Below are 14,198 nucleotides of genomic sequence, written 5' to 3'. Positions count from 1 at the left end.
GCTGTCCCAAAGAACCCAGCTGGCCCTGAAGGCAGCACACTCCTAACAGCTCCTTCTGCTGTCGCATTAGCTGATCAGAAAACTCCCAAGGATGGAGAATGTCCCGTGCAGTTGCTGTCCTGTGAGGTTGTGCTGGGCTGTCTGCAATGTCTAGGGGAATTCCTGGGGAAGAAGGAGGGTAGAGCTTGGTGGAGTCTTAGTGGAGATGTCTCCAGAGTCGTAAATGACAAAAATGAATTCCTTAACTGTCATATAAGAGCATCAGCCCCTGTACACAGGGGTGCAGAATTCCTTGGTGGAGAGAGAAGCTGGCCGGGCCAACAGCCCCAGGGTTGAGTGGGATGGACTTTGGCCTCTGCTCTGGTGCTCTGGCGCGATGCCCAGGAGAGTGTATGACTGTTCTGATAAACTGTTCTTTCCTTCCTCTCGGCCTCTCCTTTTTGTTCCTGAAACACAACCCTGTCCTTGAAAAGGAACTTTGTAACTGTGGACTGTCTAGCTGTGTCCTGCCCGAGACAGGTCTGGCCTTCACCCTGTTCAGCTCCATAGCAGTTTGCCTGTCCTTTTGCTTTCCTGGACTGTGGCAAGTTCCCACACTCCCTGTCTGGCCACCACAGGCATTTACAGGGAGAGCGTTCTGTTTACCCTTCTGTACCTCTGGTGGAGACCAGTAGGTCTAATGGCCTTCACTGGAGTCATCATCTTTGAAAAAAAGTAAATTTTTAATTACTTTAGATAGAATTCACTCTCCAGTTCCCTTCAGGCTCCAGGCTCTCTACAATTAGATACTGTCTGCCTTTACATTTCAATCATTTAACCACAATACATTATGTTAATATTTTTTTAATTGGGAGCTATTACCCTGGATAATCTCTAATGCACTGACTTCCCAAAGTTAACAATAAAACCAAAAAAGACACTGTTACTTCTCAGACACTTCCAACTCACCTGTAACTAGGGACTCTCCGTTCTAACCAAGTGAACAGAACATTTGCTTTTATACATTTGTGAACATCTTCTAAAAGTTTTTCTCATCCTCTCCTACTTTCCCCAGTGGATCATCAAACCCCTGTAGTCTGGTGCTAATGATTCCTGGGTTGCTGTCTGCTCAAATCAACACTTCAAAATTGTAATGTGCCTGAGTTTATCTTTGTTCAGTTCCAATCTTGACAACACTGGATCAGATATTCCTAGAATCTGGTCTTCATCTTCAGGTTCATTTTTAACTTCATATTTCTATGTCCATCCCCCTTAAGCCAAAATGGCTTATTCAATAGCGATAATCAGGTATATTTTCTACTCCTTGTTCTCTGTTGCAAGGAGCCATTGCTCACCAACAGTCCTTTAGTGTGGCTGCCCTACTTCTCCATTTTCATTTTCATTTTCATTTACTTCTTCCTGGGCCAGCAAAGCAAAAAATTTTTATCACCCTTGCTTGATTTCTTAAGCTCTTTCATTTGAGATTTGTGATTTTGTTTGAGATGATCTTCATAATCCCCTTGCCTTTACGATGAACTGAAATTTTAACCGGAATAATATTTGGAGATAACATTTCCTTCAATAATTTGAAAACATAGTTTCATTACTTCCCCTATTTTTGTGTTCCTTTCTGTGGCCAGTCTAATATATCCTCCCTTGTGAAGTATTTTCTTTGTCTGCTAGATGCTTTGGTAATTCTCTTTCATTTTGAATTTCAATAAGTTAACAAGAATATGGTCCAATGTCAAGCGTGCGGAGTTGGGTTTCCTAGAATCATGTCTCTTTATCGTCCAGGTTTAATTTTTGCTTCACTTCAGGGAAATATGGTTTGTTACCTTCATATACATTTTCCATTGTACCTTTTCTGTTATCTTCAAGAGCACCAGTTGTCATTACATTGGATTATCTTTAACTGCTTATTATTACTATTGTTGTTGTCGTTTGGGACTCATTGAGGGTACAAAGGATTAGGTTACACTGATTGCATTTGTTAGGTAAAATCCCTCTTATAATTGTGTCCTATCCCCAAGAGGTGTGCTGTACACCGTGATCTCCCATCCTCCTCCCTCCTCTCCTCTCCCCACTTGTTCATTTCCCTATCCCTGCTTTCTTTAACAGCTTTCTTTGTTTATTAGCTTCTTTCTGACTGTCCTATTTGCTGTATCATTTCATTAGCCTTTCCATGAATATCGCTCTTTTCTGTTACATAAGTAGTATGATATGATGTTATATAGATCTATTTCCTTTCTGTTTATCATTAATTGTGTATTCACTCTGTTTATGTCCTTAATTAGCATTCAATGCTCTAAAATCTTTATTTTCATAAAACTATTATTTTATCACTTCTTTTTTGTTATCTCTTAGTTATTGAGTCCATTTTACATGGTTTAGAGCTCCAAGAATCTGGAAAAGAATTTCTGTTCAGTTTATTTTTCTTCTTTAATCAATTGTCCTTGTTCCCATGTCAGTTTTACATATCTTGTTTTCTAATCCCAAATCTCATAGTAGACTCTCATAATGTTTTTCATTGTATTCACATGTGCCTAGCTCTGCATCCACCTTTTGCTTTCTGTATCTAGTGTGGCTGGTGACACGTGCAGCTGGAGTTGGGCTCGGACTCCTCCATTTTTCAGTAGAGTTGAGGGAAGATGATATTGTGGGAGATGCATTGAGGCAGGTCTTCTGGATGTAGGTGACCCTTCTTTCCACCTGATGACACCATGCACTAAGGGCATTACCTGGTGGTCCACCCTGATATCCCCAATGAGGGTCACCTGGTGCTGCCACCATGTACTGGTTGTTGCTGTGGTTGGTATATGCCATGTAGTGATGGGGCCTTGGAACATGGTTCACCCCTTCTTGCAGACCCCATGGCAGGTGGTCACCTGGTTGGTTCTTCTGGGCCCCCTCCTGGGGTTTCCACTGACTCTAGCTTTTAAGCCCAGGGACTTTGGCCAACAAGTGCTGCTTCCTCTCTTGTGGTTATACTTTCTGCTCTTCCTTGTGCAGTTCAAACATTTACTATTCAGTCCATTTCCTCCATTTTGTGATTTTTAGGAATCCTTTATCATTTATGGTACACAATGCTGCCCATTGGTTTTCACAGAAAATGTATATTTTTAGCTATCATTTCTATTATTTTAGAGTTAAGCCAGCAAAAAACATTCCAATATTCTTCATTAAAGGTGAATATCAACTTACCTTCAACTTACTAAGAAAGGTATTAAGGTGTCAAGTGCCTTTCTATGGGTCCTTGATGGGCCTCCAATTGGGTTCTGTCTTCTTCTCTTATAACTGTGTAATTTCTACAAATGAATGTGTGCAGCTAATAGTGTTTTCAGTGAGCACTTTTCCTGGCATCTACTTTCCAAGTGCTTTGAGCATTTAAACGATAACTTTAGAGATACAAAATATCTTATGTTTAGTGACAGAACACACAAGTACTATTTGGTTACAATATTGGGTAGCAACCTGGCCTTTAACAAAAATTAAATTCTTTCATATGAACCTACCATTACCAAATTCCAACTGAACATTTATCATAAAAAAAGAAAAGAATGGAAAAGGAGGAGGAGAGGACTGGAGGGAAGAAGATAGAAGAGGAAGAGGAGAAGATGGGGGAGGAGGAGAAGGAGGAAAACAAATAGTTGTCAACAAATTATATCATTTATAAAGAAACAAGTAATTTCTTAATATAGGGAGTTATGGTCTAAGCAGGATCCCAGTGGCCCAGTGTGGGCTTAGCCTCTCTTTCTTACATATCCATTGCAGATTCAGGCTTGGGGGTTAGAGACGGTTTGGGGTGATCTGACTCAGTACAAATTTTTCTGTCTGGGCCTGGTTACTAGAGTTTTAGATCTTGTCTAAATATTGATAAAGTGTTTGGATCAATTTAGGATGAGACGAAATGCAATTCTATTCTGTGATGACCAGAACCCCTTGATTCCCCACTAAGACCAGAGGGGAACAAGCCCCCTACCCTTGAAAAGGAAACCTCTTCTAAATCTTTTAGTCCCAGCCCCCTCAAGGGTGAAGAAGCTTAAAGATAAGGAAGAGAGGAGGGGAGGAGTTGATGCCAGAAAAATCTTGGTGGATAGTCCTGAGTTCTTTGGAAATTTACCCAACTCTTGTACTCCCGTTGTGAATTTTGTAATTCCCAATGTGATTTGCTTATATGAACTAAATCAGCATGTACCCCTCCCCTGAGTTGTGTAATCCCTTACGAGTATGTACCCCTTACCTTGTGACCTCTGAGTTGTGCTGAGCTGGCTAATTGCAACACTTTGGCTATAGTACACTTCTGTATTAGTGTGCTTGCTTGCTTCAGCAAAGATTACAGTATATAAACCCTTTGAATTTGCATTTGTGGCTGCTTGTGGGCCCCAACAATGGCCCCCTGGAGGTGCACCTGCAGGGGTATTAAATTCCTAATAAATTTCTATTGATTAATTGTATCAGAAGTAGGGTCCAACTTTTCTCAGCTGCATGGGATTACAATAATCCATAGGTTTAAATGAGATAATGTAGAACTCCAGAACAAAGGAAGTTAGAAAACACTGGCAGTATGGGAAGGGTGGCTGAGTCACAAAGAAGAGAAGAATAATATGAAAGAAATGATAGGATGGAGGAAAATAGAGATGCTTCACTTATCACCACTCAGGGGGCCCTGCGTACCACGTCATCCTCAGGCTATGCCTAAAAGGTTAGTCTGGAGGTCTGGGCACCACTGTTGTACATCATCGTCTCAGGAGGTTAAGACTCCGGTAACAGGTTACAAAAGCTTTTTCTGAAAGGCGTAAATGAAATAAGGGTTTTTTTTTTAAATTAATGTTGTTCAGATGACATTAAAGATAGCTTAAGGGGGCTCAGGTGGCATCTGTGGCTCAGTGGGTGGGGCACTGGCCCCATATACCAAGGATGGCAGTTTGGAACCTGGCCCCTGGCCAAAATGCAATAAGGTGTGGCAGGCACCTGTAGTCCCAGCTACTTGAGAGGCTGAGGCAAGAGAATTGCCTAAGAGTAGGAGTTGGAGGTTGCTGTGAACTGTGATGCCACAGCACTCTACCGAGGGTGATAAAGTGAGACTCTGTCTCTAAAAATAATAATAAATAATAATAAAGATACCTTAAGGTATCATCGGTGACTGTCCTCATCATTCCTTCTCCTGTTCTTCCTTCCACAACTTGGTTAATTCTTTGTTGGTGGTATTCGGTGGGATTTCCCCAGTAGCTTTGAGGTAATATCTCATGAGTTTTTAGCCCTGCGGTGAATTGTACGTTAGGTTGTGGCAAAAGTCCCTCAAAAAGGTCTCCTTGATCTACTTACATCCAGGCCATCCATAGCTGTCACAAACCAGCACAGGAAGGGGAGTGAACCAGAGTGGAATTGGTGGGGAATGAGGAAAATACAGCACAAGAGAAGACATGGAAAGAAAGGATGGGACTGGGAAGACTGACTCAGCTGATGGCTACAGCCAGCACCAAAGTCCATCAGCTTTATTTTATAGTATTGTAAGGGCCAGACCAGCGCCATTTTCTTGTCTGCTCTGTTAAACCGCAGGGCCACTCCCTGCTGCCTCCCCCACCCCTGGTTGCATAGCCATTAAGCCGTTGAATTGAGTCACCTAAGACAGACAGCTGCCATAATAGGCAATAAGTATCAGTTCCCTTGAACAACTCCCATAATAGGCAATAGGCATCTACTTCCTTGAAATTCAGGTATTCTCCTTCCTAATTAGGCTACACCACCTCTAGCCCCAGTTAAGAAATCCCCTACCCTTCACCTGTACTAATCCAAATCCTCCTTTACTAGTGAAATCACCAACCACCAATGAAAAGTGTACTCGTATCCGACCCTACCCCTCTTGCTTTCTGTACCCCATAAAAACTGCCTTCACCCCGAGTTCGGGGCTCGTCCTCGGCTTACATGCCAGGAGAGTCCAGGCCTGGGCCCCCTGGGTGGGCCTCCTGGGTCTGTAAAAAAATCTCACCTTATGCCCTTTACATCGGAGTGTGTCTCGAGTCTGTCCGTTTGGGCTAAGTTGGGAGGATTTCTCAGACCCAACACTCTGAGTCCCAGTCAAATGTAAGATTTTTGAGGGAAAGCAAGGCCATGATTAGCACAAATACATAACTGATATTCAGAAAACTATTTGTCAAACTCATCAATCAATGCATGAATGAATATCATTCTTTGAGTTGGGAACTTTGTGTAAGGTTCCCAACTAAGGGGGAAATAAAGCAGGTTATGTACCATTCTATGTACCACTAGAGTACAATTCTTGTGCTTGTATCAGCAGTTGTTTATAAGCTTTTTTTTTTTTTTTTTTTTTTTTTTGAGACAGAGCCTCAAGCTATTCCCCCTGGGTAGAGTGCTGTGGCATCACAGTGTGAGGACCAGATCAACTCCATTTTGTTATTCACATAAGTTCTGTTCCTGGGCCCCTGCAGGGCCCACCCTGCAGCCCTCCCCATTCCATTCCTAGTTGCTCAACCATATCTGCAGGGCCCACCCTGCAACCTTTCTCATTCCTTTCGGAGTTGCTCAACCATATAGCGCCACCTTGGGCAACAGAGCAATAAGCCCCCAATTCCTTGTTAACTATGTCACCTTACTGCAATAAACAGTAAGTTTCTATTACCTTGAAATACAGGTAACCAGGTTACCCCAACTCTAGCCCCCAGTTAAGGGACCCCCTACCCCTCACCTATATCAATCCAAATTCACCTTTACTAGTGAAATCAGCCACCAATGCAAACCCTCCTTTACTTCCTCCTTTACTAATGAAATCACCAACCACCAATGAAAAGTGTACTCATATCCAACCCTACCCCTCTTGCTTTCTGTACCCCATAAAAACTGCCTTCACCCCGAGTTCAGGGCTCATCCCATGCTTGCGTGCTGGGCGAGTCCAGACCGGTCTGTAATAAATCTCACCTTATGCCTCTTACATCGGAGTGCATCTCGAGTTTGTCGACTGGGGCTACTTCGGGAGGCTTTTTCGGACCCAACAACAGCTCACAGCAACCTTCAACTCCTGGGCTCAAGTGAGTCTCCTGCCTCTGCCTCCCAAGTAGCTGGGACCACAGGTGCCCCCCACAATGCCTGGCTATTTTTTGGTTGCAGCCACTGTTGTTGTTTGGTGGGCCTGGGTTGGATTCGAACCCGCCACCTGAGGTGTATGTGGCTGGCACCTTAGCCACTTGAGCCACAGGTGCCAAGCCTATAAGCTTATTTTAATTGATGCCATTTAGTAAATCCTTTATATTCATCACAAGGAAAATTACATATAAGCTATTTATCATTTGGCTCATCGTTTAATCTGGATTTCTAGCTTGTCATGCTTAAAATATAGAAGAAATGATAGATAATACTTTCCTTACAGGATTCTGAAGCTATGAAGTGAATTTATGCATGTAAAACAATTTTGTACAATAAAGACAGAAAACAAGGGAATTAGTAAATAAAAATATGTGGTACTTCTAACCACATTGTGTTTTGACATAGTTAAAATACATTAAACCAGTGGTTCTCAACCTTCCTCATACCTCCTAAGGCTGCAACCCTTTAGTACAGTTCCTCAGGTTGTGGTGACCTCCAACCACAAAATTATTTTTGTTGCTACTTCATAACTGTAATTTTGTACTGTTATGAATCTTAATGTAAATATTTGATATGCAGGATGTATTTTCATTGTTACAAAAGGGTCATGATCCACAGGTTGAGAACCAGTGCCTTATACCTATATGTTAGTCACTCGAAGAAATCTAAGTGCAAATGTAATAAGACTTGTCTTGGTTTTGTTTTTTTCTTCAGGAGATCATGGACATCGAAGCATATTTTGAAAGAATTGGTTATGAAAACTCCAGGAAGAAGCTGGACTTGGAAACATTAACTGACATTCTTCAGCACCAGATCAGAGCCGTTCCCTTTGAGGACCTTAACATACACTGTGGGGAACCCATGGAGTTGGACTTACAGGCTGTTTTCGATCACATTGTGAGAAGGAAGCGTGGAGGGTGGTGTCTCCAAGTCAATCAACTTCTGTACTGGGCTCTGAGCACAATGGGTTTTGAGACCACAATGTTGGGTGGGTATGTTTACATCCCTAAGATTGAAAAATACAGTAGTGGTATGGTTCACCTCGTACTGCAGGTGACCATTGGTAGCAAGAAATACCTCGTTGATGCTGGATTTGGTTCTTCCTACCAGATGTGGGCGCCTCTGGAGTTAATTTCTGGGCAGGATCATCCTCAGGTACCTTGCATCTTCCGTTTGACAGAAGAGGATGGAATCTGGCACCTAGACCAGACCAGGAGAGAGCAGTATGTTCCCAATAATGAATATCTTAATTCTCATCTCCTGGAAAAGAATACATACCGAAAACTCTACTCCTTTACTCTTGAACCTCGAACAATTGCAGATTTTGAGTCTGTGAATATTTACCTGCAGGAATCTCCATCATCTGTGTTTGCTGGCACATCACTTTGTTCCTTGCAGACCCCAGAAGGAGTCCACTGTTTAGTGGGCTTCACCCTCTCCTATAGGAGATTCAATTATAAGGACAATGTAGATCTGGTAGAGTTTAAGACTTTGGATGAGGAAGAAATAGAAGAAATGCTTAAAAACATATTTAATGTTTCTTTGGAGAAAAAGCTTGTGCCCAAACATGGTGATCAGTTTTTTACTATTTAAGATGCAAAACAAACCTATTTACATTTATAATCCAGCTCACCAGTTATGAACTGATGACCTATCATATTTCCTCTAAACCCCTACAGTTTATTGAAGAGAATCCTGGATATGAAATCATTTCACCTGTTAAAAAATGCCAGCATATCTAATTAAACCTCTTTACAGAAACATAACCACATAACCACACACATTTTCCAATGAATAATAATAAAGGTGTGGTAAGGTTAGTCTGTGGTAATCTCGGGAACCATAGTGGTTTATACTAGAGAAGTTTGAATATTGGGTTTTTTTTTAAATTGATAGACGATTTTTTAATAGTGATAGGTAAATAGAATATTATGGGAATACTTACTGTCTGGAAAGTATATTAAATCATGTTAGTGAATACAATGCCAATAAAAGATTTTTTCCATATTTATTGTTATTTTCTTTTATTTTTAAAATTCTTTTTTATTAAATCATAACTTTGCACATTGATGCATTTATGGGGTTTAGGGTACTGCTTCCATATACAATGTGAAAGGCTGACATTGAATTAAGTAACACATCCATCACAACTATACTCATTTTTTAATAGTTCTGAAATGTACCGTTGCATCATGCACATTAGGTGAGGTACCCCCAAATACCATCCCTCCTCCCATACCCTTGCTTCACTAATCTAATCAACCATACTAATCTAATCAAGTACCACTAATTTAATCAACTTCACTAATCTAATCAACTTCACTGATCTAATCAACCACTGATCTAATCAACTTCACTGATCTAATGAACCACTGACCTAATCAACCACTGATCTAATCAACGTCATTGATCTAATCAATCACTGATCTAATCAAACACTAACCTAATCAACCTCACTGATCTAATCAACCACTAACCTAATCAATTTAACTAACCTAATCATCTTCACTAATCTAAGCAGCTACACTAATCTAATCAAAGATTAAATCCTGTTAGCAAATACAATGCCAATAAAAGATTTTTTCCATATTTTGTTTTTTTCTTTTATTTTTAAAATTCCTTTTTATTAAATCATAGCTTTGTACATTGATGCATTTATGCAGTTTAGGGTACTGCTTCCATATACAATGTGAAACGCTTACATTGAATTAAGTAACACATCCATCACAACTATACTCATTTTGTAAAAGTTTTGAAATGTACCGTTGCATCATGCACATTAGGGGAGGTGCCCACAAATACCATCCCTCCTTCCATATCCTTTCTTCACTGATCTAATCAACCACTGACCTAATCAACTTCACTGATCTAATCAACTTCACTAATCTAATCAACTTCACTGATCTAACCAAATACACTGATCTAATCAACAACTGACCTAATCAACTTCACTGATGTAATCAACCACTGACCTAATCAACTTCACTAACCTAAACTTCACTAATCTAATGAGCGACACTAATCAGCCACACTAATCTAATCAAATATTAAATCCTGTTAGCGAATACAATGCCAATAAAAGATTTTTTGCCATATTTTGTTATTTTCTTTTATTTTTAAAATTCCTTTTTATTAAACCATAGCTTTGTACATTGATGCATTTATGCGGTTAAGGGTACCGCTTGCAAATACAATGTGAAACGCTTACATTGAATTAAGTAACACATCCATCACAACTATACTCATTTTTTAGTACTTTTGAAATGTACCGTTGCATCATGCACATTAGGTGAGGTGCCCCCAAATACCATCCCTCCTCCCATACCCTTGCTTCACTAATCTAATCAACCGTACTAATCTAATCAAGTACCACTAATTTAATCAACTTCACTAATCTAATCAACTTCACTGATCTAATCAACCACTAATCTAATCAACTTCACTGATCTAATCAACCACTGACCCAATCAACTTCACTGATCAAATCAACCACTGACCTAATCAACTCCACTGATCTAATCAACTTCACTGATCTAATCAACCACTGATCTAATCAAATTCACAGATCTAATTAACTTCACTGATCTAATCAACCACTGATAGTTGTAGATTAGATCAGAGAAGTTGATTAGGTTAGTGATTGATTAGGTTAGTGGCTGATTAGATCAGTGAAGTTGATTAGTTTAGTGATTGATTCTATCAGTGAAGTTGATGGGGTTAGTGGTTGATTAGATCAGTGAATTTGATTAGGTTACTGTAGTTGATTCAATTAGTGAAGTTGATTAGGTTAGTGGTACTTGATTAGATTAGTATGGTTGATTAGATTAGTGAAGAAAGGATATGGGAGGAGGGATGGTATTTGTGGGCACCTCACCTAATGTGCATGATGCAATGGTACATTTCAAAACTATTAAAAAGTGAGACAACTACTGGTTACAACTATTACTAGTTACTTACAACTATGAGTCACCACAGGATACCAACATTTACAACAATAACCAAATGTCCACCTATAGGAAAATAACCGCTAGACCAGTGAATTTCAACCAGTGTACCAGATTTTAGACACTAGTGTGTAACAAGAGGATCATAGGTGTACCAAAAAAAATTTCAAGGCTGATACTTCTTTTAAATTTTGACCGAGTCTCACTATGTCGCCCTCAGTAGAGTACCATGGCATCACATCTCACAGCAACCTCCAACTCCTGGGCTCAAGCGAGTCTCCTGCCTCTGCCTCCCAAGTAGCTGGGACCACAGGTGCCCGCCACAACACCTGGCTATTTTTTGGTTGCAGCCGTCATTGTTATTTGGCAGGCCTGGGCTGGATTTGAACCCGCCACCTTAGGTGCATGTGGCTGGCGCCTTAGCCACTTGAGCCACAGGCGCCGAGCCAACTCTTCCTTTCTTCTATTTCTTCTCTCTATAATAACAAACACTATGTTGGTTCCTGGTTCCCACTGCCTCCCACATTGTTTTAGCTGAGTACATGGGGTGCCCATGCTGTTTTCATAACCTCCACCATAGCAAGAGGTTGCTTGTGACTCAGTTTTCGTCATGAGCTATATGCATGAGCGTGAAATTTCTGTATTTATTTATTTATTTTTTGAGACAGAGCCTCAAGTTGTCACCCTGGGTAGAATGCTGTGGCATCACAGCTCACAGCAACCTCGAACTCCTGGGTTCAAGAGATTCTCCTGCCTTCACCTCACAAGTAGCTGGGACTACAAGTGCCCGCCACAACGCCTGGCTATTTTTTGGTTGCAGCTGTTGTTGTTTGGCAGGCCTAGATTCAAACCTGCTAGCTCAGGTGTATGTGGCTGGCACCTTAGCTGCTTGAGCAAGAAGCTAGTTTCACTCTTCCTTTTCTCTTTCCTCTCCCACTGGCTGGAAATGGTGACAAAGAGAGTAAACACCTTAGACTCAGACATGGAGTCCTACATTGAGGACGGACAGACTAGCCTCGGTCTGTTATATTAGGTTGGAAAGATATATATGAGCTTGGCCTATGCCCTAACATAGATAATTAACTTATTCAGTGTTTGGAAAAAAAAGAATGGAACTAAATATGAAAAGTAAAACTGTTAAATGACTAGAAGAAAATTAAAAAGACGATTTGATTTTGTTTAAGGGAAGGATCATAAACTCAAATACTCAAATACATTGTAGAAACCTCACTAATGGATCTGACTCCATAAAAATTTTAAAATCTAAAACATTAAAAAGGCATAAACAAAATATAAAATTAATGACAAATTAGGGGAAGGTGAATGTGAATATCAGACAAGTCACAAAGTAGGAAATATAATCAATAAGTATGAAAAATATTTACTTCACAAGTGTTCAAAGAAGTGCTTATTAAAATGGACTGCATTAATGTACATAGCTATGATTTAATTAAAAAAAGATCAATAAAATGATACCAGGATTCTTATGAAATTGACAAAAAATTTCTCTAAAGTTTCAATGCCCAGATTGGAAGGTACAAAATGAGAACTTTATATACATTTTAGGGTGGGAATGCAAATACTACCAAAAGGTGATTTGGCTTTAAACACATATATCTAAAGACTTAAATCTGCACATAGTCATCTTTTGGTATTTGGGAACTAATAGGTAACCTCCTCTCTTCTCACATTCATATATATATTAATAGCCATGAAATTGACCATGGTGTTAAAAGATGGAAGTAAAACAATCAGCTGTACTGTACATAAGACTGAAAGGGAAAGTGCATTTGATCAACAGCTTTAATTGTGCTCCACTATGGTGCCACTGGTTTAAACTTAACCCCCAAATTGAAGGCCTGCTTAAGATTCCTGCCTGGAGAAACAGAGATTGCACCCTTCCAAAGGTCAGGATGGTCAGAAAGAAAGTGCTAGACCATGCCAGCTCAATTCCTTCTTCCATTTTTCTAATCAGGTAAGTAACATCTGGGTGGTGTGAGAGAGAAAAAGAAGAGCCATCATGAATTTTCATACTTTTCCCTCCTAGAGAAGGAAGTTCCCTCTACTTTATGAAAGTGGGAGGAGGGTTGGGGGATAAGAGTATCCCTCCGTTACATTTAATCCAGTAATTCTACTCCTAAGTATTTGAAACAAGTAATAGCACTTGTACATAGTTCATTTTATGTTATAAATTAAAAAAATAAGTTATTATAAAATTAATAATGTTTGGGGAAAAATAAAATTACATAAAGAATATAAAGTAAATTATAAATGTTCTCCTGCCTACTAATTCCATTCATCAAAATTTTTACCAGTTGGTGTAGACAAGCATACACACAAATATATGTATATACATGTGTGTTCATTAAATAAAATCATATTTTACATTTTATTGCTCAATGTGTTTTTTCATTTAACAGTGAATTGTCAACATAATTCCAGACACAAACATTTATTTAAATAAAATTGGACTAACTATTCTGTGTACCTGCTATGTATCAGGCAGTGATGATTCTAGGGATATGTCAATGACCAAAATGTCTAGAGTCCATAGATCTTTCTTGTTATGTTGAGAAGCAATCCATATCACTGTAGGCTATTTCACTTAAATGTTCCTATAATAAGGGACACGGAGCTATTTCCATTTTTCCTATTTCCAACATTGCTTTTAAGGATAAATATTTTTAAACATAACACATTCTTCTTGTACAATTGTGCTAGCATTTCCACACAATAATTTATAAACATGGTTTGACAGGGATTTAGAGCTCTATGCATTTTTTTTTGAGACAGTGTCTCACTATGTTGCCCTGGGTAGAATGCCGTGGCATCACAGCTCACAGCAACTTCAAACTTTTGGGCTTAAGCGATTCTCCTGCTGTCCCACATAGCTGGGACTATAGGCGCCTGCCACAATGCCCAACTGTTTTTCAGTTGTAGTTGTCATTGTTTGGCAGGCCTGGGCTGGGTTTGAACCTGCCAGCTCTGGTATATGTGGCTGGCACTCTAGCCACTGAGCTATAGGCGCTGAGCCTGGCTAAATGCATTTTATTTTATTTTTAATTTATTTTTTATAGGTAAATGGATTTTATTTATTTATACTTAGACCATGCAAACTGGTACTGATATTATCATGATTCAGATACACAACACAGCTTTCTACAAGTAGTAGAG

At 39.7% G+C, this 14,198-nt stretch overlaps 1 protein-coding gene across 1 annotated transcript in view; it reads left to right on the top strand.

Moving 5' to 3' along the window:
- LOC100944436 (arylamine N-acetyltransferase 1-like) overlaps positions 1–8,799 on the top strand; it is a 10,099-nt gene extending 1,300 nt beyond the window's left edge. The window contains exon 2 of the mRNA XM_012810021.2: positions 7,795–8,799. Coding sequence (XP_012665475.1) covers positions 7,801–8,673 — 873 coding nt within the window. The 5' untranslated portion in view covers positions 7,795–7,800 and the 3' untranslated portion in view covers positions 8,674–8,799. The remainder of the gene's footprint in view (positions 1–7,794) is intronic.
- Positions 8,800–14,198: the final 5,399 nt, after the last annotated feature.

This window comes from Otolemur garnettii, unplaced genomic scaffold (assembly GCF_000181295.1).
Source record: "Otolemur garnettii isolate 467f Iridium unplaced genomic scaffold, OtoGar3 scaffold00121, whole genome shotgun sequence".
NCBI classification, from domain to species: domain Eukaryota; kingdom Metazoa; phylum Chordata; class Mammalia; order Primates; family Galagidae; genus Otolemur; species Otolemur garnettii.
This window is presented reverse-complemented; position numbering and strand designations above follow the sequence as displayed.